Source organism: Heteronotia binoei, chromosome 18, assembly GCF_032191835.1.
Source record: "Heteronotia binoei isolate CCM8104 ecotype False Entrance Well chromosome 18, APGP_CSIRO_Hbin_v1, whole genome shotgun sequence".
Taxonomy (NCBI): Eukaryota; Metazoa; Chordata; class Lepidosauria; order Squamata; family Gekkonidae; genus Heteronotia; species Heteronotia binoei.
The window spans coordinates 16,318,694-16,342,401 of record NC_083240.1 but is presented as its reverse complement, the minus strand read 5'-3'; the positions used below and the strand labels follow the sequence as shown (position 1 = coordinate 16,342,401).

The 23,708-nt window shown below is 49.2% G+C and overlaps 1 protein-coding gene across 6 annotated transcripts in view; it reads right to left on the bottom strand.

Moving 5' to 3' along the window:
* The window catches only part of EPHB2 (EPH receptor B2), a 159,405-nt gene that overhangs the window by 26,204 nt on the left and 109,493 nt on the right, over positions 1–23,708 (bottom strand). For all 6 annotated transcript variants that reach the window (XM_060259166.1, XM_060259167.1, XM_060259168.1 and 3 more), the window contains exons 5-6: positions 22,332–22,667; positions 2,433–2,557 (exon numbers count right to left, since the gene is read on the bottom strand). In XM_060259166.1, the coding sequence (XP_060115149.1) occupies positions 2,433–2,557; positions 22,332–22,667 (461 nt within the window). The remainder of the gene's footprint in view (positions 1–2,432; positions 2,558–22,331; positions 22,668–23,708) is intronic.

Sequence of the window (23,708 nt, the reverse complement as noted above, 5' to 3'; positions counted from 1 at the left end):
ATTCACTTTGACTGTACCATATTCTTCCCCAGTAGCGAGCTCTGTAACTTTGAGCAGCTCTGAGAGGAGATGCCAATCACACAGCTGTTTTCTGGCCTAGTTCTTACAAAGAGCCGAGGAGGAGGAATGTCTGTGTCTAGGCAGTGAAATGTCACACTGCAGACGAGGGCTTGCAAATCCATACAGAGGGGGAGGACTCTGAACCACAGAAAGCTCGAGAGAGGTAACGTGGTCTCTTTTTTTTAATGTGAAAGGAGCATTTCTTTGTTTTATGGAACAATATTCCATCACATCTTGGGGAAGAGGCTGTGGCTCGGTGGCAGAGTCTTTGCTTTGCGTGCAGAAGGTCCCAGGCTCAATCCCCGGCACCTCCAGTTTAAAAAGGATCGGGCAGTAGGTGATGGGAAAGACCTCCATTTGAGACCCTGGAGGGCTGCTGCCAGTCTGAGCAGACAATACTAGCCTCAACGGGCCCACGATCTGCAGCTTCATGCGTGCGTGCATGTGACCTAAGTTTACAGCTTTATCTGATATTGGGAAAATTAGGCCTTTAAAATTTTGAGCCGCAAACCCATCTGATTTCCTGAACACTCCATGGCACAGCTGTAGGAAACCGGGATCCCTTCATTCACTACCAAGTTGACATACAGGGGGTCTTTGATGCCAAGTCACTGCCTTCCCACTCCACCAACAGTCACAGACCCAGCTATGGGTTTTTATCAGGCATGATCGCATGTCTGAAGGTTCCATCCTGTTAACAATTTGATTCCTTTCTATTCCAGGAAATCCATTCCAAATGCGCCCCACCAAAATCCTGAGATTTTGACTTCAATTAGTGGAAAAGAGGATCCCTTTGCTATCCACAGCCAGGACAGTTTTCCCTCTTTGGCTACTATTTTGGGAACGGGATTCTTCTTCCTGACAATCTATACCTCCTGAACCCCCCCCCCCCCAAAAAAAGGGGAGCAAATGGGAATCCAAAAGAGCCAAATTTGCTGTTAAATCGAACACTAGAAGATGAGGAAGAAGAAGATATTGGATTTATATCCCGTCCTCTACTCTGGATCGCAGAGTCTCAGAGCGGCTCACAATCTCCTTTCCCTTCCTCCCCCACAACAGACAACCTGTGAGGTAGAAGAAGATATTGGATTTATGTCCCGCCCTCTACTCTGGATCTCAGAGTCTCAGAGTGGCTCACAATCTCCTTTCCCTTCCTCCCCCACGACAGACACCCTGTGAGGTAGAAGAAGATATTGGATTTATATCCCGCCCTCTACTCTGGATCTCAGAGTGGCTCACAATCTCCTTTACCTTCCTCCCTGTGAGGTGGGTGGGGCTGAGAGGGCTCTCACAGCAGCTGCCCTTTCAAGGACAACCTTTGCCAGAGCTATGGCTGACCCAAGGCCATTCCAGCAGGTGCAAGTGGAGGAGTGGGGAATCAAACCCTGTTCTCCCAGATAAGAGTCCGCACACTTAACCACTACACCAAACTGGCACTACAGCAGCAAATGATGGCTTTAGATTCTGCAGTGTGATCTCAGTGACCTTATCCTTCCCTTTCCTTGAGTTTTCCACGGTGTAGCAAACCTGCCATCCAGTTGGTAGTCTGGGATCTGCGTGCCCACACAAGGGTAACCCATCAAGAACTCGCCCAGAGTCTTGAAAATGAAATTAGAGCAGGCCGTCGTGTTCCCTCTAAGCCGAGTCTTGTGAGTAAAAATTCTGCTTTGTGAGCTACTGGCATTAAAGTTGTGAGCTACCGCATAAATTAGTGTGCTCTGGGGTCATCCTTCCTGAGCTAAGACAAAAATGTGTGAGCTGGAGGCTAAAAATCTGTGAGCTAGCTCAGGCTAACTCAGCTCAGAGGGAACACTGGCCATCAGCTGCTAAAGCAGCGCCCCCCCCCCCCCCCCATCTTTTTGAGCCTGTGGGCACCTTTTGAATTCTGGCATATGGTGATGGGCGTAACAACAAAAATGGCTGCCACGGAGGCCAGAGCCAACCACAAAATACCAGGGAGTGAAGTCATGCATAACTCTCATAGTAACTTCAACATCTAAGGCAGAAGCTCCATTTAACAGCCTGAGTTTTAATCTGCACAGCCCACTGTCTAAAAACACTTGGTGGGAAAGATGTTGGCAGGCACCGTGGCACCCAAGGGCACCAAGTTGGGTGGCTCTGCGCAAAGCAGAGTTAGCACTAGTTCCTCCTTCTATGGTAGCCCTAACACTTGGGCACCCTATTTCAGGTGGAAAGGTGGCATATAAAAGTTTCAAACGAATAAATAGCACTTCTGGTGACAGGGACAGAAGTGCTGCTGGGCCGCTGGATGGGCAGCTCTGCCAAGCAGGGCGCCCTGTGGTACCAGTGCTCAGACCCTGCTGTCTTCAAGCAGTGCCCAACCTCTGCCGTTGCCCCTCCCAGCCTGGTACCTTCTCGTAGTGCTGAAGCTCGTAGTCCAGGATAACTCCGTTGGGCTGGTCTGGCTGTGACCACGAGAGGGTGATGCTGTCCACGGTCCGGCTCACCTGGTGCATGATGGACACGGCCGAAGGGGCTGCAAGAGGCAAAGGGAAACATCGAAAGCGATCAATGACCCTCCGGTCTCTGAATTCCTCACCAGGGATACAGAAACGTGAGCCAGACTCTTGAGAAATCGAGATATTGCTCCTCCGCTCTCCCTCGGCCGGACAAAACATCTCAAGGCTGTCATCGGGTTTGGCGTGAACTGCCAAGCAAACAAGCCATATATGGCCAGCGACTGCAGACTAGTGCCGGCACTGTAATGACGTTGCTGTGTCTGTGTCGTTTTAGTGCTAGAGAGCTACCGTACAAAATTCAACTCCCTTCCTCCTTGTTTTCAGAGCTTCCATAATACCAGAACTGGAAGGTGCGGTGTGAGCCAAAGAAATCAATAGTCGTTCATTCCAAAACAGACAGAAAAGAAAGTCCTTCTTCATGCAATGCGTGTTTCACCTTAAGGCCTCAAGAAGTGGATACGGCCACTAGTTTAAAAGGACAATAGGCCAGTTTACGGAGTAGGGGATCTCTCTATAGCAGGGGTTCCCCGATCTTTTTGAGCCTTCTGGCACAGTGTGGTGGGTGCAGCCCCCAAACGGCTGCTGTAAAATGGCTGTCGCGGGAGGCGGAGCCAGCCACAAAATGGCTGCCGCTGCTTACCCTCAATCACACAGCGAAGACCCTCATGCCGCAGTGGCAGTTGCTACCGTGGCAACATTTTAAATACTTTGCACAGCCAATCAAAACCACAATGGCCAATCAGAAGCCTTGGTGGGCGAAAGCCCCAGCTGGCCCTACTCACTTTCTAGTAGGGGCCAAGAAAGGTGTCGGAGGGCACCACTGAGCCCACATGCAGCATGTGGGGGACCCCTGTCCTATAGCTATTAGGCATGATGGTGAATGGTTCCTCCGTATTCCACGCATGGGTGTTGTTAAATTAATACTAGATGCTTGGAGGGGGCGGCAGGCAGGGCATTCTTTGTAGCAGGAACTCCTTTGCATATTAGGCCACACACCCCTGATGTAGCCAATCCTCCAAGAGCTTACAGGGCTCTTGGTACAGGGCCTACTGTGAACTCCAGGAAGATTGGCTACATCAGGGGCGTGTGGCTTAATATGCAAAGGAGTTCCTGCTACAAAAAAAAAAAAAGCCCTGGTGGCAGGGAAACAGGGGGAAGGGCTTCAATCTTTGATTGTTGTTTTTTTCTAGGAGCATCTGTATGTTCTCTGTGAGAAAGAAGCTGGACTCGGTTGCCTGGGGTCTGATCCAGCACGGCACCTCTTACGTCCTTCCAACAGTTGAATCCCCCTCCCCTCCTGCAATCCACGTAAACCAGACTTGGAATTACAGCTCATCTCCAGACTTCAGAGATCAGTTCCCCTGGAGAAAACGGCTGCGTTGGAAGGTGGGATGTATGGCACTGTGCCCCGCTGAAGTCCCTGTCCTGCCCAGACTCCATCCTCCAATCTCCAGGAGTTCCCCAGCCTGGATCCGACAACCCAGCCCAGGGCCAGCCCTAGACTGTCTGGCGCCCTAGGCTGGTCTACGTTCTGGCCCCCCTCCCCTGCACTGACAGCATCACCGACTCACATGGGGGCGCCCAATTTGGCGCTCCCAGAAGTCCAGCACCCCAGGCGATGGCCTAGTGGCAGGGCCAGCCTTGATTCAACCCCCACAGTGGGCAGGGAAGAGCTGGCAATCTGTCCTTGACTCAATGCTGTCTAGACAATTGTGACACGCAGTCCTACTTCTGCCCTGTATGAGCACTCCTGGGTCATCCCAAAAGCCTGCCTTTTACGAAACGAAATTGACAGAAATTGACAAGAGAAAAGAAACTGCAGCCAGCCAGCACGGTGTGGTGTTGGGATACCAGACTAAAATCTCAGAAAGCCAGGTTTTGGATCCCTACGCCATGGTAGGTGGGTCCGCTGGGTGACCTTGGGCCAATCACACACCCTCAAGCCTAACCTACCTCGCAGAGCTGTTGTGATCGTAAAATGTAGGAAGGAAAGGAAATGTTGCAAGCTGCTTAGGAGAGAAGTGGGGTTTGGATGAGGTAAGTAGGGGTGGGATTATAGCAGAAGCCCCCTTTGCATATTAGGCCACACACCCCTGATGGAGCCGATCCTCCTGCAGCTTGCAGTAGGCCCTGTACGAAAAGCCCTGTAAGCTCTTGAAGGATTGGCTACATCAGGGGTGTGTGGCCTAATATGCAAAGGAGTTCCTGCGACAAAAAAAGCCCTGTGCTTAGGCATGATGTGGGAGACTTAGCTAGGTACCTCTCTCTCTCGCTCTCGGCTTGACTTCGCGAACAAAGATTTAAGAAGGGTGCAGTAGTCCACGTCTGCTGCAGGCTCGCTGGTGGCTGACAAGACCAATGCGGGACAGGCAGGTCCGGCCACAGTGGCTGCAGGGAAAAGTCTGATTTGGGGTTGGTGCTGTAGCAGTGCGATTCTTCGACCGCAAGTAAGGATGCCCGTTGACCGCGGCTAGCCAACTGGGGGGGGGAGGAGACGAGCTTTGTTTAAGCCACCTTTTCTAGGCCCCTCTCCATACGGAGCAAGCAGTGCTGTCCCTAAATAAGGCTGCTTGGTCGTTCAGGGTGCTGCCGAAAAATGCTTTCGTCTCCGGGTCAGCATCAGGCGACCAATACCCTGAACCGCCTACATGCAGGATCGGGACTGCGGCTTCCAGTGGCATCTTCCACCTGCCGTTTCGCCCCTTGCCCATCGCTGCAGGACTTGGTATGTTGTGGGTTGTGGATGTGGATACCCTTCAGGCCTGCGCAGAGGAATTTTTAGGCTAGGTACCATTGACCAGTAATAGTGACGTCTCCTTCCCAAGCCCTTTGGCACTCTTGGTGGTGAGGATAAGCTGGTTTCCCTACCGGCTCTTCACACTTGCAGCCAGCCAAGCCAGGGAATCTTTCCCATCCAGTGAACGCCTCTGCCATCAGCGTTCTCGCTACAGAAGGCCGTCAATCACCACGCCTGACTTGCCTTTGTGCTGTGCATCCGCTCTCCTGACCCGGCTGGACCCCTGCACCTCCTGGATGGAGCACGGCCCACCCCAGCCCTCCGCTGCCTCCCCCACCCCCAAAGCACAGGGGAAGCTCAGTACGACAAGCAATCCGGGTCAGAGAGGTGTCGGGTATCTCGGAAATAAGCGGTAATTGTGGAAACTGCCGTCTAATGCTCACGGCAATTCATTATGATAAAATTGACACGGCTCAGTGGGGATCCGTCAGACGATGGAGAATTTGTGTCAGGCAAATGAAAGAACAAAAGGCTTCTTCTGCGGGGGCTTTGTGGCTCCCGTGGGGTGAGGGGGCGAGAGGAGGGAGGGGAGGTTACCTAGTCTTATGATTAATAGGGCTGTGCGCCTGTAATAAAGCGTGGGTTGGATCCGGAGCAGGGTCGGATCCAGGCAGACTTCTGCTTGCAGAGTGAAACTTTTATGCATCTCCCATCCGTGGCAGCCTGAATTGTTTGGGGTGTTTGTGTGTGTGGGGTCCCTTTCTCCCTCAGAAGCAGGACTTGGGGGTGTATTTCAGGCTGCTGTAGGAGGAGCGAGTCCTAGAAATCATGTCCCAACAGCAGAATTACTTGAACCTGGGGAAATGCACTGTTACATCCAGCCTTCTCTTTGTGCACATAGGCACTAAGGGATGGGTTGATTCCTAGGGAATGGATGTCTGACCCCAGGATTTGGGGGAGACATTTTGGTCTCAGGGTATGGTTAGGGGGCACATCATCCAACCTAGGGTTGTCAAGTCCCTCCGATGCTGCGGTGGGGGACTTTAAGCATGCAAAGCATGCATGGCGTGATGATATCACCCAGAAGTGGCATCAGCACCCCGGGCATGTCACACAGGGGACACTCTAGGAATCATGGTAAAACTCTATGGCACCATAGAGTTTCACTGTGATTCCTAGAGCATCTCCCCACATGACATGCCTGGCACGATGATGTCACTTCTGGGTGACATCATCGTACTGCACATGCTGCATGGCAACAGGGTTCTTCAGGGTGGGGATCCCCCTGGCGGCCTCCTCTCTGCCAATGGGTTGGGGCCTCCCAAACTGGGAGATCCCCCGCCCCCAGTGGGAGCTTGGCAGCACTACCTAGCCCCACCCCCTGCTGGGCTCAAATCCTCATGCTAACAGGAAGCTCACATGGTGTCTCTGGGCCAAGTCATTCTCCCTCAGCCTAACCTACCTCGCAGGGTTCTTGTGAGGATAAAAGGGAGGAGGGAGAAGGAAGAAACTTTATGGCTGTGGGTCTCTTTGGTGCCTGGATGGAAAGCTGTTGTTCTGAGAATCCTGATATGCCTCACTTTGAGAGGGCCAACAGAACAAAGGTAGGGTAGAAATGGAACACAAGCTTTTTTCAACTGTAGCCACCATGGTGTGGTGGTTTCCCCTGACTAAAGGGAAAAAAAATGGTTGTCAGCAGGAAGTGAAGAAGTCAAGGCCACACTAGCAGTAGAAGCAGCAGAAGAAATCCAGGTGTTGAGTAAAGCTGCTATTATTATTATTATTTCTGGAAGAATGGATTATACAATCAATGCATTTATGAATATTTTATGACTATTTTCAATTTATATTCCCTTGATTATAATAGATTCCCTGATGAAGCCATAAGTGAAATGCTTTGGGGTCAGGAATTAATAATAAAGGATTTACTCAACCCCTTGATTTCTTCTGCTGCAGTCACCAGGAAGTGACAAGGGCTGCCGTAGTAGTGGCACATGGGGCATTTGTTATTAATTTAAAATTTGTGTGCTGTCTCTCCACAACAAGCAAGTGCCCAAGGCATCTCACAATAAGATAAAACAGCAATAAAATCTAGATTCTCAACAAACCCAAGAGTCAACCAGACCAGCTAAGAATATGTTAACAAGCATTATGGTGTGGTGGTTAAGAGTGTTGGAATGGTATCTAGAAGACCCTGGTTTGAATCCATACTCATGCCATGGAAGCTTGCTAGGGGACCTTGTCTGTCTGTCTGTCTGCATGTCCGTCCGTCCGTCCATCCATCCATCCATCCATCCATCCATCCATCCATCCATCCATCCTCCCGCCCATCTATCTACCCATCTATCTAGTGTATATGTGGTTTTGATGTCAACTTTTGTAAAATGTATATTGTGTCTTTTGTACTGGATTGAAACTGATAGATACAATATTATGAGACTATTCACTCAAGAATCGGTGTACTTTTTCTACTGATTTGCATGCAATGGTTATGGGTCTTGGTTTAGTCCCCTCCTTAGACATATTTGCTGCTCTCCCCAGCCCAGTTCAAAGATGGCGTGAACCCGCGGTTCCGTTAAACTAATGTTATCTAGTGTAACTGTTTGAAGGTGGACCACTTCACTAACTAGGGATAGTTAATGTCTGCCCCAGTTGTGCTGAAGCAAGAGTCCACAGCTGGATTCCCCCAAGCAGATGAGACAATCCAGCTGTGCTACAGCATCACAGCTGGATTTCCCTGAGTGGACAAGACAATCCAGTTGTGCTGTAGCAATAATCCCTGATCAGATTCTCCTGTGCAGACAAAGCAACCTTGTTGTTCTTTAGCAATAATTCAAATCTGGATTTCCTTGAGTGACAAGGTTGTGCTAGAGCGGTAATCCGTGACCATATTTTCCTGCAAGGAGGAGGAGGAAGAGAAGAAGAAGAAGAAAATTATATTGGATTTATATCCCACCTCTGAGTCTCAGAGTCTCAAGGCAATCCAGTTGTGTGATACCAACAATCCACGGCTGAATTTTCCGGTATGGACGAGGCAACCCGGTTGCAAACTCATGCTTTAGCACAATGACAGAGCAGCAGCCGACAATCCTTTGACCACACAGACTGGCAGGAATAAGAATGCAGGACTACGGGAGTGGGGGATAGAAGACCCCAATAACTCCCCTTCCCTGCCTCTAGCCATCGCACTGGCAAACCGCTGTTCATCTCATTGTGGGTGGGTCAGGGAGGGGGAAGCCAACTGACATGCCAGCCGTGAAACCACCACGGCCCATCTCGGATTTCCCTTTCAAGCTTGCCACCCACACCGGCACCAACCCATTTTACCGTTTGCTTCCCTTCCCTCCCTTCCTTCCGTCAGCTGCCAGGTCTGCAGTCAATCTCGCTTCCCCCCCCCATCCCCCTGCCACCAACAACCGCCACAGAAGCCCCTCTGCCCCCCCCCATCCTGGAGTAATCAAAGAGCTCCTTGCTGCTCCGGTCCAGCCGCCGGGGTTGGGTTACCACCAGCAGAATCCATCTCTGATCACATTAATCCCCGCAACTCGTGTCGAGTCGCCAAGGCGGCAGCAAAGCCCAGAGAACCTGGGCTCCCCCAGGAGCATGAAGGAATGAGCCGGCGCAACAAGGAAAGAGCAGCTGGGGGTTGGGGGGGTGGGGGTTCAGGACTCTCTTCCAAACCTCCACTGAACGCTCTTCCCTGGGAGTCTGGTTACCACTGGCCACAGACAGGCCAACAGGGATTTTCGGTATTTTCAATTACCGTCCGGCAGACACGGCTCTGCTCGGAGGTCAGGGTCAGAAGTGGGTTGGGGGGAGAGAAGGAAGGCCGGGATAAGTTGATGGATGTGCACAAGCTCCATTTCGTATGGCAAGTGAAGTGCTTTTTTTGGAAATTCTGGAGGTGCCCCAAAGGAAGAGAGCTTTCCCCAGGAGGAAAGAGGGGAAATCGTTCTATTCCAAATAAGCTAGGGTTGTAAAGAAGTTATTAATTAGGGCACTGGCTTAATTATTAACAAACACAGTTCTGCTTTTGGGGTTCCAAAGAGCACGGCCCTGACGATCTTAAAAGAGCTTCCTGTGTGGAGAGAAGATGCAAAATGGTTTTGTAAGTGAATTCAACTGAAAGGCTCCCACGCTGTGTCATTTGGTTGGGCCTAGTTTGGTTGCCTTGCATTGTGGGCCGCCCTGAGCTTGCTTCAGCGGGGAGGGCGGAATATAAACTGAATAAACTAAACTAATAAAAAGTATTAAGTGTGGACTATGTGCTTTATTTTTGGATTTTATTCTTTGACCAGCAGGGCTGCTAACTTCTTTCTTTGTATGTAGGGCATTTTTTTTTCTGGAAAAAGAGGTGACAGAACTCTCAAGAGGGAAGAAGAAGACTGCAGATTTATACCCCGCCCTTCTCTCTGAATCAGAGACTCAGAGCGGCTCACAATCTTCTTTATCTTCTTTCCTCACAACAGACACCCTGTGAGATGGCCAGGGCTGAGAGGGCTCTCACAGCAGCTGCCCTTTCAAGGACAACCTCTGCCAGAGCTATGGCTGACCCAAGGCCATTCCAGCAGCTGCGAGTGGAGGTGTGGGGAATCAAACCCGGTTCTCCCAGATAAGAGTCTGCACACTTAACCACTACACCAAACTGGCTCCAAATTGAAGGAGAAACACATAGGTGCCCCTGGTGAACTTTTAAACTTTTTTTTGGAGAACTTTGTTTCCATGACGAGGTTCCAGAACTCCATTTCACTGTGTTGGGGGGGGGGGGGGAGGGTGGAACAACCCTATTTGCATGTGATATGTATGGAGAAGATATTAAAGAGCCTCACGTGGGTACCAGAGGGGTTAGTGTCGTGCATATAGAAATCATGTTAGGAAATCAACAGATGCAGGGCTATTTTGTCAGAGAAGAGTAGTTCCAAAGAGCAGTGTCTTTCAGGTTTCTTCCCCTCTAAAGAGATGTGTTGCACCTTGATAGACTGTAGGTTGTATGTGTGTACGTGTGGGGGAATATATGTATGTGTGGTTGTATGTGTGTACGTGGAAGGGAATATATAGATTCCCCGACCAATTGACCTCACACCTCCATAACACAGTGACATGCTCTGACCAAGAACTGCTAGCTCTGAGAGCAACAGAGAGAAGAAGACGATTTTGGATTTATATCCCGCCCTATACTCTGAATCTCAGAGCGGTCACAATCTCCTCTACCTTCCCACCCCCCACAACAAACACCCTGTGAGGTAGGTGGGGCTAAGAGTGCTTTTATAGCAGCTGCCCTTTCAAGGAAAAGCTTCTATGAAAGCTATGGCTGACCCAAGGCCATCTCAGCAGGTGCAAGTGGAGGAGTGGGGAATCAAACCCGGTTCTCCCAGATAAGAGTCCGTGCACTTATCCACTACGCCAAACTGGCTCTCAAGAGATATGCTAATAAGGAGAAGAGAGCCAGTGTAGGGTAGGGGATAGAGCATCAGACCAGGACTGGAAGATGTTGGGGTCCTCTGCAGTTTCACCTTTTTGTTGTGTTTTAAGGGTGGCCAAATTGCAGCTTGGGAGCCACATGCAGCTCTTCTACACAGGGGTGGAATTCTAGCAGGACCTCCTTTGCATATTAGGCCACACACCCCTGATGTAGCCAGTCCTCCAAGAGCTTACAAAAAAAGAGCCTTGTAAGCTCTTGGAGGATTGGCTACAAAAAAAGAGCCTTGTAAGCTCTTGGAGGATTGGATGACCTCCGACGACAACTGGATCGAGGCGGCTCGGCGGTATTGCTGTTGTTAGACCTATCGGCTGCGTTCGATATGGTCGACCACCGGCTGCTGACCCGCTGCCTCGCCGATGCAGGAATTCGGGGGCTAGCCTTACAGTGGCTCTCCTCCTTTCTTGAGGGTCGGGGACAAAGGGTGGCAATTGGGGGGGGGAACTGTCTCAGAGGTACCCACTTCATTGTGGAGTGCCTCAGGGAGCAGTCCTCTCCCCGATGCTGTTTAACATCTTTATGCGCCCCCTTGCCCAGATTGCACGGAGGTATGGGCTGGGTTGCCATCAATATGCAGATGACACCCAGCTCTATCTATTGATGGGCGACCGGGCTGGTGATGTCCCTGCAAATTTGGACCGGGCACTACAAGCCGTGGCTGACTGGCTCAGGCTGAGCGGGCTGAAGTTGAATCCGGCGAAGACTGAGGTCCTTTGTGTGGGCCGCGGCGGACCGGGAGGGGAGATTACTTTACCGGCCTTTGACGGTGCGCCACTGGTACCGGTGCGCAAAGTCAAGAGCCTGGGAGTGCTACTGGAGTCCTCCCTATCAATGGAGGCCCAGGTAGCTGCCACTGCTAGATCCGCCTTCTTCCATCTTAAGAGGGCGAGGCAGTTGGCTCCCTTCTTGGAGCGCACCGACCTAGCAACTGTGATCCACGCAACGGTCACTTCGAGGTTAGACTACTGCAATGCCCTCTACATGGGGCTGCCCTTGTACCGAACACGGAGACTCCAGGTAGTCCAGAACGCGGCGGCCAGACTGTTGGAGGGACTACCACGGTGGGAGCCTGCACGGCCTGGGCTGCGGAATCTGCATTGGCTGCCGGTTGTCTACCGTGTTCGCTATAAGGTGCTGGTTATTACCTTTAAAGCCCTATATGGCCGAGGACCTGCCTACCTAAAGGACCGCCTCTCCCCATATGTACCCCGGAGAGCACTGAGGTCTGGTTCCCAGAACGTATTAATAATCCCTGGGCCAAGAGAAGTCAGGTTGAAGGCCACTAGGGAGCAGGCCTTCTCGGTGATAGCCCCTCGTTGGTGGAACGACCTTCCAGAGATGGTGCGAGCCCTGCGGGACCTGAACCAATTCCGCAGGGCTTGCAAAACATTTCTTTTTCAGTTGGCATTCGAGACAGAACCTGATTAACTAACGAGCAGACACTTAGCCATCTTGTGTACATCAGGACTACAACATTTTAGCACCTATTTTATATGTTTTATCTATTTTAAATAACTTATTTGTAACTGATATTTAAACTGTTATGTTTTATGTGAATCATGGGACTCCCATGTCTGTTATGTTGTTTTATGTGAATCATGGGACTCCCATGTCTGTTAGCCGCCCTGAGCCCGCCTGGCGGGGAGGGCGGGATATAAAAATAAAATATTATTATTATTATTATTATTATTATTATTATTATTATTATTACATCAAGGGTGTGTGGCCTAATATGCAAAGGAGCTCCTGCTAGAATTCCACCCGTTCTTCTACACATATTTTGTGGCTCCCGGAGGCCGAGAAGGAAGTTAATTCAGGCTTACTCTCAAGTAAGTGTCAGCCTCGGGACCTCAGTCAGCCTCTGAGTACTGACCCATAGTTAAGCAACTATTTCCGCCATGTGTGAAATGGGGGAAGGAGTGGGAAATAGGCAGGCCTGCAAGCTCTCCACCTCCTCCATGGTTGTGTTGTGAAGTGCATGCATATGTATTTTATCTTTCTGTGCAAAAATATGTAGTTTTAATAAAGACGTGTGCGTAATATTTGTTCATGTCTTGCAGCTCTCAAATGCCTGACGTTTTTTCCATGCGGCTCTTACGCTAAGCAGATTTTGCCACCCCTGTACAATGTGTCTCATATCTCATTGATAAAACATTGCGTGCCTTGGTGTGCAGATTCTTTTTTATGGGATGTTTGACCAATACCCAAGAGTGTCAATATGCAATGGTAATGCACTCTACAGAAAGAATTTTTATATGTATGGAAGAAGAAGAAAAAGATATTGGATTTACAGGTATATCCTGCCCTCCACTCTGAAGAGTCTCAGAGCGGCTCACAATCTCCTTTACCTTCCTCCCCAACAACAGACACCCTGTGAGGTGGGTGGGGCTGGAGAGGGCTCTCACAGCAGCTGCCCTTTCAAGGACAACTCCTAGGAGAGCTATGGCTGTCCCAAGGCCATCCCAGCAGCTGCAAGTGGAGGAGTGGGGAATCAAACCTTGTTCTCCCAGATAAGAGTCCACACACTTAACCACTACACCAAACTGGCAACATCAGGGTTCACATTTTTGGCATGCAGATTCTTTTTAGGGGATGTTTGATGCCCAAGAGTTTCTGTAGGCATCAATCAAACACTGCATAAAAATGATTTTTTTATGGACAACATCAGGACTTACATTTAGTATCCCACCCCTTCTCTAAGAAATTCCAAGGAAGTTTCTCTAGTCTCCACAAGAACCCTGCAAGGTAGGTTAGGATAACTGTGTGTGACCGGTCCAAGGTTATATAATTAGCTCCATGAGCCAAAATGGATTTCCCCCCCTTTCTGACATAAATTAGAGGGACAATGGGTATGTTTGGTGATAGTGCATGTGGCTTAGGCCAGACCCAGACCTAGACTATCTGGCACCCTAGGCAAGGCACCCCCTGCACTGATAACATCAGCTAGTCACATGCGGGGGCGTGTGTGCTCTATTCAGTGCCCCCAGAAGGCCAGTGCCCTAGGCAATCACCTAGCTTACCTAGTGACAGGGCCAGCCCTGGCCACACCCACTGTAAGAACATACGCACACACCAGAACAGTGAGCAGACGTAGAAATCTTGAAAGCAATGCTTTGTTTCATTCTCCCAAGGAGGAATCTTGTCACCACTGAACCAGATATGATCTGAACTAAAATACACTTTCAGCATCATTGATAAACAGGGATGTTACCACATTTCATGGTCATTCTACCTCATTCTACTGTTGCTTTCCCTCAGGAAAAATTGGAAACCATCTCTCTCCCCCTCAACCAACTAGACTGATGACATGAAATAGAAATATTTAAGGTCATCAGAAATATTTCTGTCGTAACAGAAGAAGAAGAGATTGGATTTCTACCTTGCCCTTCATTACCCAAAGGAGTCTCACAGCAGCTTACGATCTCCTTTCCCTTCCCCTCCCCGCAACAGACACCCTGTGAGGTAGGTGGGGCTGAGAGCTCTGGCAGAAACCGTTCTTGAGAAGAACAGCTTTATACGAACTTGTGACTGACTTAAGATCACATAAGTAGGTGCATGTGGAGGAGTGGGGAATCAAACCCGGTTCTCCCAGATAAGAGTCTGCGCACTTAACCACTACACCAAACTGGTCTGCTTTTGCACCTGTTGTATATGAACGGCACGTAAGTAAGAAAAAGGGGCTTGGGAGCAACAGCATCACAAAGAGGGTAGGTGAAAAATCAAAAAGGAAGAAGGAAAGGCGGATTTGTAGACCTGTCGGTGCTCTGAATGGCTCAGCCTAGCTCCTCTGAGCACCGAAGAGAAAAAAGGGAGGGAAGATTAATGGAAGGGGAAAGGGAGTAAAAGATTCATGGCAGTGGAAAGTGCCACCATCAAGTTGCGGCTGACTTACGGCGACTCCCTACGGCAGGGGTGTCAAACTCATTTGTTATGAGGGCTGCATCTGTCATACATGAGACCTTGTCAGGATGGGCTATGTTGGGTCGGGCCATGTGTGTACCTATTTAAGATTAGGTAGCAGAGATATAAACTTTTTAAAGGACACACACAAACACAACCAAAGATTTTTTTTAAAAAAAGACTTAAAAACATGCTTAAAACTGTAGCACTTGTTGGTCTTAAAGGTGCTTTCTTTGTATTTCTCCCATGGGATCCAGGGAAGTGGGCAAAGGAAGCTCTGGCTTTTTCCTTCCTTCCCTAGGGGACCAGGAGGGGGAGGAGCCTGTAGCTCCTGTGAGATTGAGCAAGCCGGGCAAAGCAAGCTGTTATGCAGAAGGAAGAAAGAGAGAGGGAGAAGGAAGCAGAAGACAGCCAGTTGCTCGGGGACCTGATAGAAGCCCTCTGGAAGCCTAATTCGGCCCCTAGGCTGCATGTTTGACACCCCTGGCCTAGAGTTTTCAAGGCATTCCGAGTTGGTTTGCTATTGCCTGCCTCTGCCAGTTTGGTGTGATGGTTAAGTGTGCGGACTCTTCTCTGGGAGAACCAGGTTTGATTCCCCACTCCTCCACTTGCACCTGCTGGAATGGCATTGGGTCATCCACAGCTCTGGCAGAGGTTGTCCTTGAAAGGGCAGCTGCTGTGAGAGCCCTCTCAGCCCCACCCACCTCACAGGGTGTCTGTTGTGGGGGGAGGAGATCTAGGAGATTGTGAGCCGCTCTGAGACTCTTTGGAGTGGAGGGCAGGATATAAATCCAATATCATCATCATCATCATCATCTGCAGAGCCACCCTAGCTGGTTTCCCATCGAACAACTAACCAGAGCTGATGCTGCTTAGCTTTCGAGGTCCGACCCGATTGGCCTAGACTGGGCTATCCAGGTCAGAGCGACGGATTTGTAACAAGAGGTCAAATCATAACCGGTTTCCTTCAGGAAGCCTCAAATGCTTTTCTTCCATTGTGTTGCCTGTTCCTAATAAGCCTTGTTAAAAATCACACCCTTGCCTTTGCATGGGGAGAATCTCTCAATTACCCCACAGGGATGGACTGGAAAAGTTATTAGGAAAGTTACCGGGGGAAGTTCCTGGCAGGCTGCTGCCCAGGAGGGCCGCTGGGAGCGCGGGGGTGAGCTCCACCAGGTGGTCCTTGCGACACCACTTGCTCCAGGCCTGCTGGAATCCCCCGATCCGCTTTTGTTAAGTCAACAATGAAAAAGAAATGCGGTCCCTGTTAACCGAATCTGGAAATGATGAGAAGCTGCTGTATATGATTGGGGGGGGGGGGGGTTAATAAAAAAAAACCCCAACCCTACTCCTGTTTATTGTCTGTGAGTCACTCTTTGGTTCTTTAAAGATTGCTGATGCTGAATTTCCCGCAGACCTCGCCGGCTGGCTGCTGCACCTTCTGTTGTGCTCTTATATGAAGACATAAAATAGGGATAATCGAATTCTTACAACTCGGTTCTGCTGGCAATTCCGTTCCTCACTACCTCAAAGGAGTTGTTCCCAGAACGCTCTGTTAAAATTCAAGAGGAGCCACTGCAGTAGAGAAAGAAGGGGCCAGGGTGGGAATGCGACTTTTCTTCCTGGATTTCCACAAAGCCGTCCACGTGAACCTCTGAGACTTTCAGTTCAGATTTTTGTTCCTGGATCTGGAACTCCAATGCAAAAAATAATACTAGGGAGGGTTTCTCCCCGCTTGTCAATGAAACTGACTCCAGCTTCCAGCCCCTTAAAAAAGCATCAGTCAATTTCGTTTTGAATACACCCAGACAATGTTCCCCCTAAGCAGCAGATACTTGTGAGCAAAAACTCTACTTTGTGAGCTGCTGGCATTAAAGTGGTGAGCTCCTGCATCAACGAGTGTGCTCTGGGGCCATCCTTCCTGAGCTAAGACAAAAATGTGCGAGCAGGAGGCTAAAAATCTGTGAGCTAGCTCACCCTAACTCAGCTGAGAGGGAACACTGCACGCAGAGAGCACTCAATGCAATAGTTTGGAGGGGCGGGAGGAATGCCACGTTCATGGGACTGCTAAGCAGAAATCCTACAATTGGATACAGTCTGATGAGCAGTCCCAAAGAAGGAGTAGCTCAATTTGACGATGAGCTCCAATCATATGTGTTTTATTGTATTTTTATTGTATGATATTTGCTGTATGTTATGGCACTTTACATGTTTGTGAGCCGCCCTAAGCCTGCCTTGGTGGGGAGGGCGGGATATAAATAAAATTATTATTATTATTATTATTATTATTATTATTATTATTATTATTATTATTATTATTATTATTATTATTATTATATTAGGGTTGATCGGAAAGACCGTCTCCTTCCATATGTCCCTGTACGGCAACGATGGTTGCCAGACAGCCATCTGTTTGCAATCCCTCCGCTCTAGGTAGTCCATCCGGCATTGACCTTAGCCCAGGCCTTTTCTGCTGTGGCCCCAGCTCTGTGAGATAGGCTCCCTGAAGAAGTGAGATGGGAACCCTTCTTGGAGATCTCTAGAGGGCGGCTGCAAGAGCTTTTGAGGGGTGGGGCTGAATGTCAGGCATCTTTTAAGGGCGGCAGGGTCAGATCTGGGGTTTGCTATTTTATTTTTGGTTTCCACTGACAATGCTCTTAACTATCACTGTCAGCTGCCTCGAACTGCAAGGTGTGGCTAAAATGAAGTCAATAAACACAAATAGTTAAAACATGAAAATAGCACCTAACATGTATATATAAGCATTTAACATTACAATAAAAACATACTGACTCACAAACTAACAGGGGCGATAGGATGATTGGATGGTGAGAGATTTGGAGACCAAGTCCTATGAAGAAAGGCTGAAGGAGCTGGGCATGTTTAGCCTGGAGAGGAGGTGGCTAAGAGGTGATAGGATCACCATCTTCAAGTACTTGAACGGCTGTCATATAGAGGATGGTGCGGAATTGTTTTCTGCGGCCCCGGAAGGTCAGACCAGAACCAACAGGTTGAAATTAAATCAGAAGAATTTCTGGCTCAACGTTAGGAAGAGCTTCCTGACAGAGTGGCTCCTCAGTGGAACAGGCTTCCTTGAAGGTGGTGGGCTCTCCTTCCCTGGAGGTTTTTAAGCAGAGGCTAGATTGCTGTCTGATAGCAATGCTGATCCTGTGAATTTAGGGCGAGGTGTCTGTGAATTTCCCACATTGTGCAGGGGGTTGGACTAGATGACCCAGGGGACCCCTTCCAGCACTATGATTCTATGAGTCTGTGGCCTCTCCCAGCAGCTTAATTTACTTATTTATTGACTTCATTTATACCCCACCTTTCTCCCCTGTAATCACATACACACCAAATAATGCACTTTCAATCCACTTTCTGTGCACTTTCCAACTGTGTGAACTGGTAAAATGCAGTTGGGAAGTGCACCAAATGTGGATTGAAAGCGTGTTATTTGGTATGTGTGATCTTTGTCCTTCCCTCCTCCATTTTATCCTCACTACAACCCTGTGAGGTAGGTTAGGCTGAGAGTGTGTGACTGGCCTAAGGCCCCCCAGCAACGTGCCATCTGTCATGAGCCCTGATGAGGAGGAGCTGGAAGAGTTAACAGACCTGGAAGAGTTGCCAGTCAGTTCCTCAGCTGAACGAACAGCAGCTGGCCCATCAATCACTCTCCAGAAACCAGTGTCAGCTGTTGACGATCAATCTCCTCCAAGCTCTCCTCCTCCCATCTCAAGAGTTCGAAGCAGGTTCCGGAAAGGACTTTCAGAGCAAAGACATGAGGCACGCCGATGCTTCAGATCTCTCAGCCCTGAGTTCTAGCAGAGTCACTGCCACCCAGGGAGCAGGCTGATTGACACTCTCATATAGCTCCCACCCAGGACCTGGTAACCTTGTGGAAGCAACAAGTCTATTCTCTGGCTTGCATCCATGCTTCTTCCTGATCCTGACCTGCTTGATTTCCTTGGCACCCTGACCTTGTGGCTTTTGGACATTGACTTGTGATTCCGGTTTGTGATTCTGCATTGGTGACTTGGCTCCTGCTTGACTTCCTGGACTTTGACTGGCTTTAGACTCCTGACTGCCTGCACCCTGAAAATGTGACACCATCTTTTACCGAACCAGGCCTGACGCTGTTCTCAGCCTCCCCACCCTCCCCCTTCTTCTTGCCGGCTCCTCTTTTCCCAGCCCGGCCCTGGATCTTTGTCTCCACGGCTTCTGTTTCCAGCTGCTAATGAGGAACATCAAGCCTGCCAGGCTGTACTGAGAGCCTGCGAAAGAATCCTGCCACTAATTACAGGAGAATTAGCCAACAGACAGTGACTCTTTAGCGCTAATGAATAGATACATTAAGGAAGGCATCACACAGGCTTGGGAGCGTGAGCTTGACAGATAATAAAGCCGGGCCGGGCAGAAGCACGCAAGGAGGTGCCGGCTGAGTAGGGGACCGGTCCCCCCCCCATGGCCCCCCTCCCCATCCCTATAAAGGTGGGAATGTTCACAGCTGTTGCAATAAAGTAGCAGACTCCTTGCTTAATTATGAGGGGTGAGATCTGAGCATGCAAGTCAGCTCCAGCTGGAACGGCTCGGAGAATGTAGCCCGGCAGGGGGGGCCGAGGTGCAGACAGCGTCTTCTCCCCCTAGAAAACTGGGTTGCACCAGGCCTATGCTGAACACAGACAAAGGGAGACCAGGATGTAGCAAGGAGGTGGTTGTGGGTGAAGTGTTAAACTAGGGCCACATAGGCAGGGCTGCAGAAGGAGAGCTGGGGGGGGGGGGTGAGTGTTGTGAGGGGGCAAAAATCCAGAGGCCACAAGCATCTGGATAAGGAGCTACTGGTGTGTAGCTGTTAAGTTCAGTGGCCCCTTTGTTACGGCCAAGAGCAGACTTCCTAGGCAATGAAATGGTCTTTATACTCTGCTTTTCTCCACCCTAAAAACCCCAGAAAACTCTTCTGCTTTACCTATGTAACTGTTAGGATGCAAGCAAGTTAAGAAGCTAGGATGTTTTCTTTATTTATTTTGTCCAACGTTCCCTTCCCTATTACTTTTCAGTAAAATGATACATTCCTTTATCAACTTCAGAATGGCGTCTTGTTCTTGTGTCTTGCACACAGCCTTTATTTAAAGGCAAAAATCACAGGAACTGATCACTGTTTTCTAGAGATCAGCTGTAATTCTGGTGGATCTTCAGGCCCTATTAGTCTACCTCACAGGGTCACTGTGGGGATAAAATGGGGGGGGGGCAGGGATAGTCTTCTCTGAACTTCTTGTAGGTAGGGGGAAGATACAAACATGAGACACAAAGTGAGGAACTGAGGCACCGAGAGCTGCCAATGATTTCACACAATTTATTTTCATGGGAAGGTTGCATTGCGCTAAGTTTTGGAAAAATTTAAGTCCCTCCATGGGCACCACCCCTGAATCTCCAGGAATTTCCCCAAACCAGACCTGGCACACCCTGGCATCGAAGGGGATGTGGCGTCACATCCCCACTTGCCAACACCCTCATCCATGCCGCTTCCAAATGCTCTGCACTGGGGGAATCCCCAGATAATTTTATTTACAGATCATCTTTCAATTTTTTTAACAAATAAAAAATCCTCAAGGCAGTCTACAACATACCTACAAGAAACGGCTGGCATCTAATCTGGGGATCTGGGTTTGATTTCCCACTCCTCCCATGATGCCTGCTGGGTGACCTTGGGTTAGTCACAAGTTCTCTCAGAGCTCTCTCAGCCCCACCTGCCTCACAAGGTGCCTGTTGCGGGAGGAAGAAGGCAAGGTGGTTTTTAGGGTAGAGACAAGCAGAGTATGAAGACCAACTCTTCTTCTACTACTACTATAGATCCTATGTTCCTTTAAGCTTTTTCTAGGTTTTATGTTGTGAAGTGATTTGTAAATATTTGATGCTGGTTTTATATCAAGGCATACTGTACAGGGAATTTCATGTTTGGCTGATTGGGTGGCAGGGCATAGCTATCACTGCTTTGTTCTTGTTCTCCAGTTTGTTTGTTGTGAGGGTTTTTTATGTTCGGGAAGTTTATTTATTATTTAAAATGTTATTCTGAAGTGTATATGGTTGCTAGCCACCTTGAGAATCCATGAATAGAGTGTGTGGATGATGAATATTCCAAATAAATAAGGGGTCCTCCTGCTGTCTTAGGATTTCCCTAAATCTTATGATATTGTCAAAAGAGTAAGGATTGTGAATATTTCAGATGAATCAATAAGTGTTTCTGGTGCCTTCAGGTTTCCCTAAATCTCAGGAGACTGCCAAGAGAGTATGGATTATGACTATTTCAGACAGATTAATAAGCGTTTCTGGTGCCTTCAGGCTTCCCTAAGTCTCAAGAGATTGCCATAAAAGTATGGATTAACAATAAGAACATAAGAGAAGCCATGTTGGATCAGGCCAGTGGCCCATCCAGTCCAACACTTGGTGTCACACAGTGGCCAAAAAAACCCCTAGGCGCTATCAGGAGGTCAATCAGTGGGGCCAGGACACTAGAAGCCCTTCCACTGTTGCCCCCCCCCCCAAAGCACCAAGAATACAGAGCATCACTGCCCCAGACAGAGTGTTCCAACAATACACTGTGGCTAACAGCCACTGATGGACCTCTGCTCCACATGTTTATCCAATCCTCTCTTGAAGCTGTCAATTCTTATGACTATGCCCCACTTATGACTATTTCAGATAAATCAATAAGAGACTCTGGTGTCTTCGGGTTTCCCTAAATCTCACGAGATTGCCAAGAGAATATGGATTTTGAATATGTCAAATAAATCAATAAGGGACCCTGGAGTCTTTCGTTTTCCCTAAATCTCTCAAGAATGCCAAGGGAGGAGAAAAGAGTGGCATCTTCCAGCAAGAAACGATGCCAGGATACAGCGTGAGATCCATCTGCTCTGCACCCAAGAACTCCCTGCCAGGTGCCCATCTGCTTTGGAGTCTTCCAGAGAACATGCTATTGGGACTTCCAAGAAGAACTGATGTTGTTTGGAACCCTCAGCTCTTGGGAGCAATGCTCTGGGAGGCCATCGCAGCCTTAAAAGAAACACACATATCAAAGGAAGCAAAGCAAGCTCAAGAGCTTAGTCCTCATGCTCCTTGCCAGCTTCCTCCTCCTTAGCGTAAACAGACCGAATAATTTGGCTTTTCTTTGGTTACAAGGAAAGAGTCTCTTCGGAGGGCCCACAAATGTATTTACTTGCATTACAATCTATACATTCTGACAGCACTCTCCAGATTGCCAAAACATATCCAGATGTGCCACATGAGCACATTGGGTTGGATCCATACTAAATTTTTTGCTAATAGAAGGGACTTCCATCAGCGGAACCGAGTGTTCCTGCCTCATCCGTTTCCTCTGCAAACCCATGGATTTCCCTGATACGCCACTCCAGGGAAATGCCAGACTCTCAGGAATGGAATGAGGGGTCCAACTGGGGATTTGCAACAGAAAGGGGGAATTGGTGGAAATTACACTTCTCCTTCCATTAGCGGAAAACACATAAGCTATCCAACCCAGCCCTGGAATTATTGTCTGTGGACTTGCTTCATCGTAAGGGGAGGAAGGAAGAAGACTACAGAGGACACCAACAGGGTATTTGGGGCTTACTAACGGGCCAGCGTCTTGGGCAGACATTAGAGAGGAGGTGGCCCCGATTCTTACCAGCCTGGTTGGTTGTGATGTTGACTGAAGCAAACTGCGGTGAGAAGGGGCTCTGGTCGGTGACACCGTTCACCGCCTGGATCTCAAAGGTGTACTGGGTGTGGGCCAGCAGGTCGCTGATGTAGACGCGGGGCTCGGTCAGGCCCAGCTGGCGTGGCGTGAACTGCACGTTGTCCCCGCAGCGGGTGCAGGCCCCCCGACCCGAGCCGCAGCTCTTGCAGATGATGTTGTAAACCAAATCCTCACGGCCCCCCGAGTCCCGGGGCGGGCTCCATTCCAGCATCAGTGAAGTCTCATTCACGCTAGAGATGACCGCCTGTGGGGCTGATGGGATGGCTGCGGGGAAGACAGAGAGAACAGGAAAGTGAAAAGTCACAAGAGCAAAGAACCTCTTTTCCCCCAGACAGTGAGAGTAGGTCCAGAACATTTGGTAGGCAATTCTCCCCACCTGTTTGTCTCTAGCTCAGAGACATGAACCACAGGACAAGAATCTATGCGCACAATCACCTGTCCCAAAATTCACCCAGTGAGCAAAACCAGGGGTCCTCAACCTTTCTGAGCCTGAGGCTACATTTCGAATTCTGACACAGCACGATGAGTGCAGTAACAAAATGGCTGCTGCAGGAGGTGAAGCCAGCAAGGAATGTTTGCCACAGCTAAATTTCAGTCACACAATGTAATCAGAGGTGGCCAAACTGTGGCTCAGGAGCCACATGTGGCTCTTTTACACATATTGTGTGGCTCTTGAAGCCCCCTCCGCCTCATCAGCCAGCATGGAGAAGGCATTTCTCTCTTTAAATCTCTTATCCAAGCCATGACAGCTAGCAGGTTTGATAATGCATTTAAAGTTGCTTTCTTTCCATCTCCCCCCATCTTCCTTCCTTCCTTCCTTCTTTCTTTCCTTCCAGCTCTCAAACATCTGACATTTATTCTATGTGGCTCTTACACTAAGCAAGTTTTGCCAGCCCTGGTGGAGATCCTTATGCTGTAGTGGCAGCTGCTGCCAAAGCAACATTTGAAAGCAAATCTGCACAGCCCATCAAATCTTCAGTAATCAATCAGCAGCCTTGCTGAGCAAAACCCCTACTTGGCCCATCCACTTCCTGAAAACACATGGCAGGCACCAGAAAAGGTCTTTGATGGGGACCACAGCACGGGCATCATGTTCAGGACCCCTGAGTGAGACAGACCTATTTCCCTCTCTCCCATAACCTGGGTTTGTCTAGGGAAATTGATCAACAGTAGATTCAAGATGAGCAAAAGGAAACATTTCTCTACACAACACACAGCTCATATGGAATTCCCTGTTATAAGTTGTGGCAGGCTTAGTGGGGGATTGTCAACAAATCCATTGACCACTAATGGCTATTTGTTAAA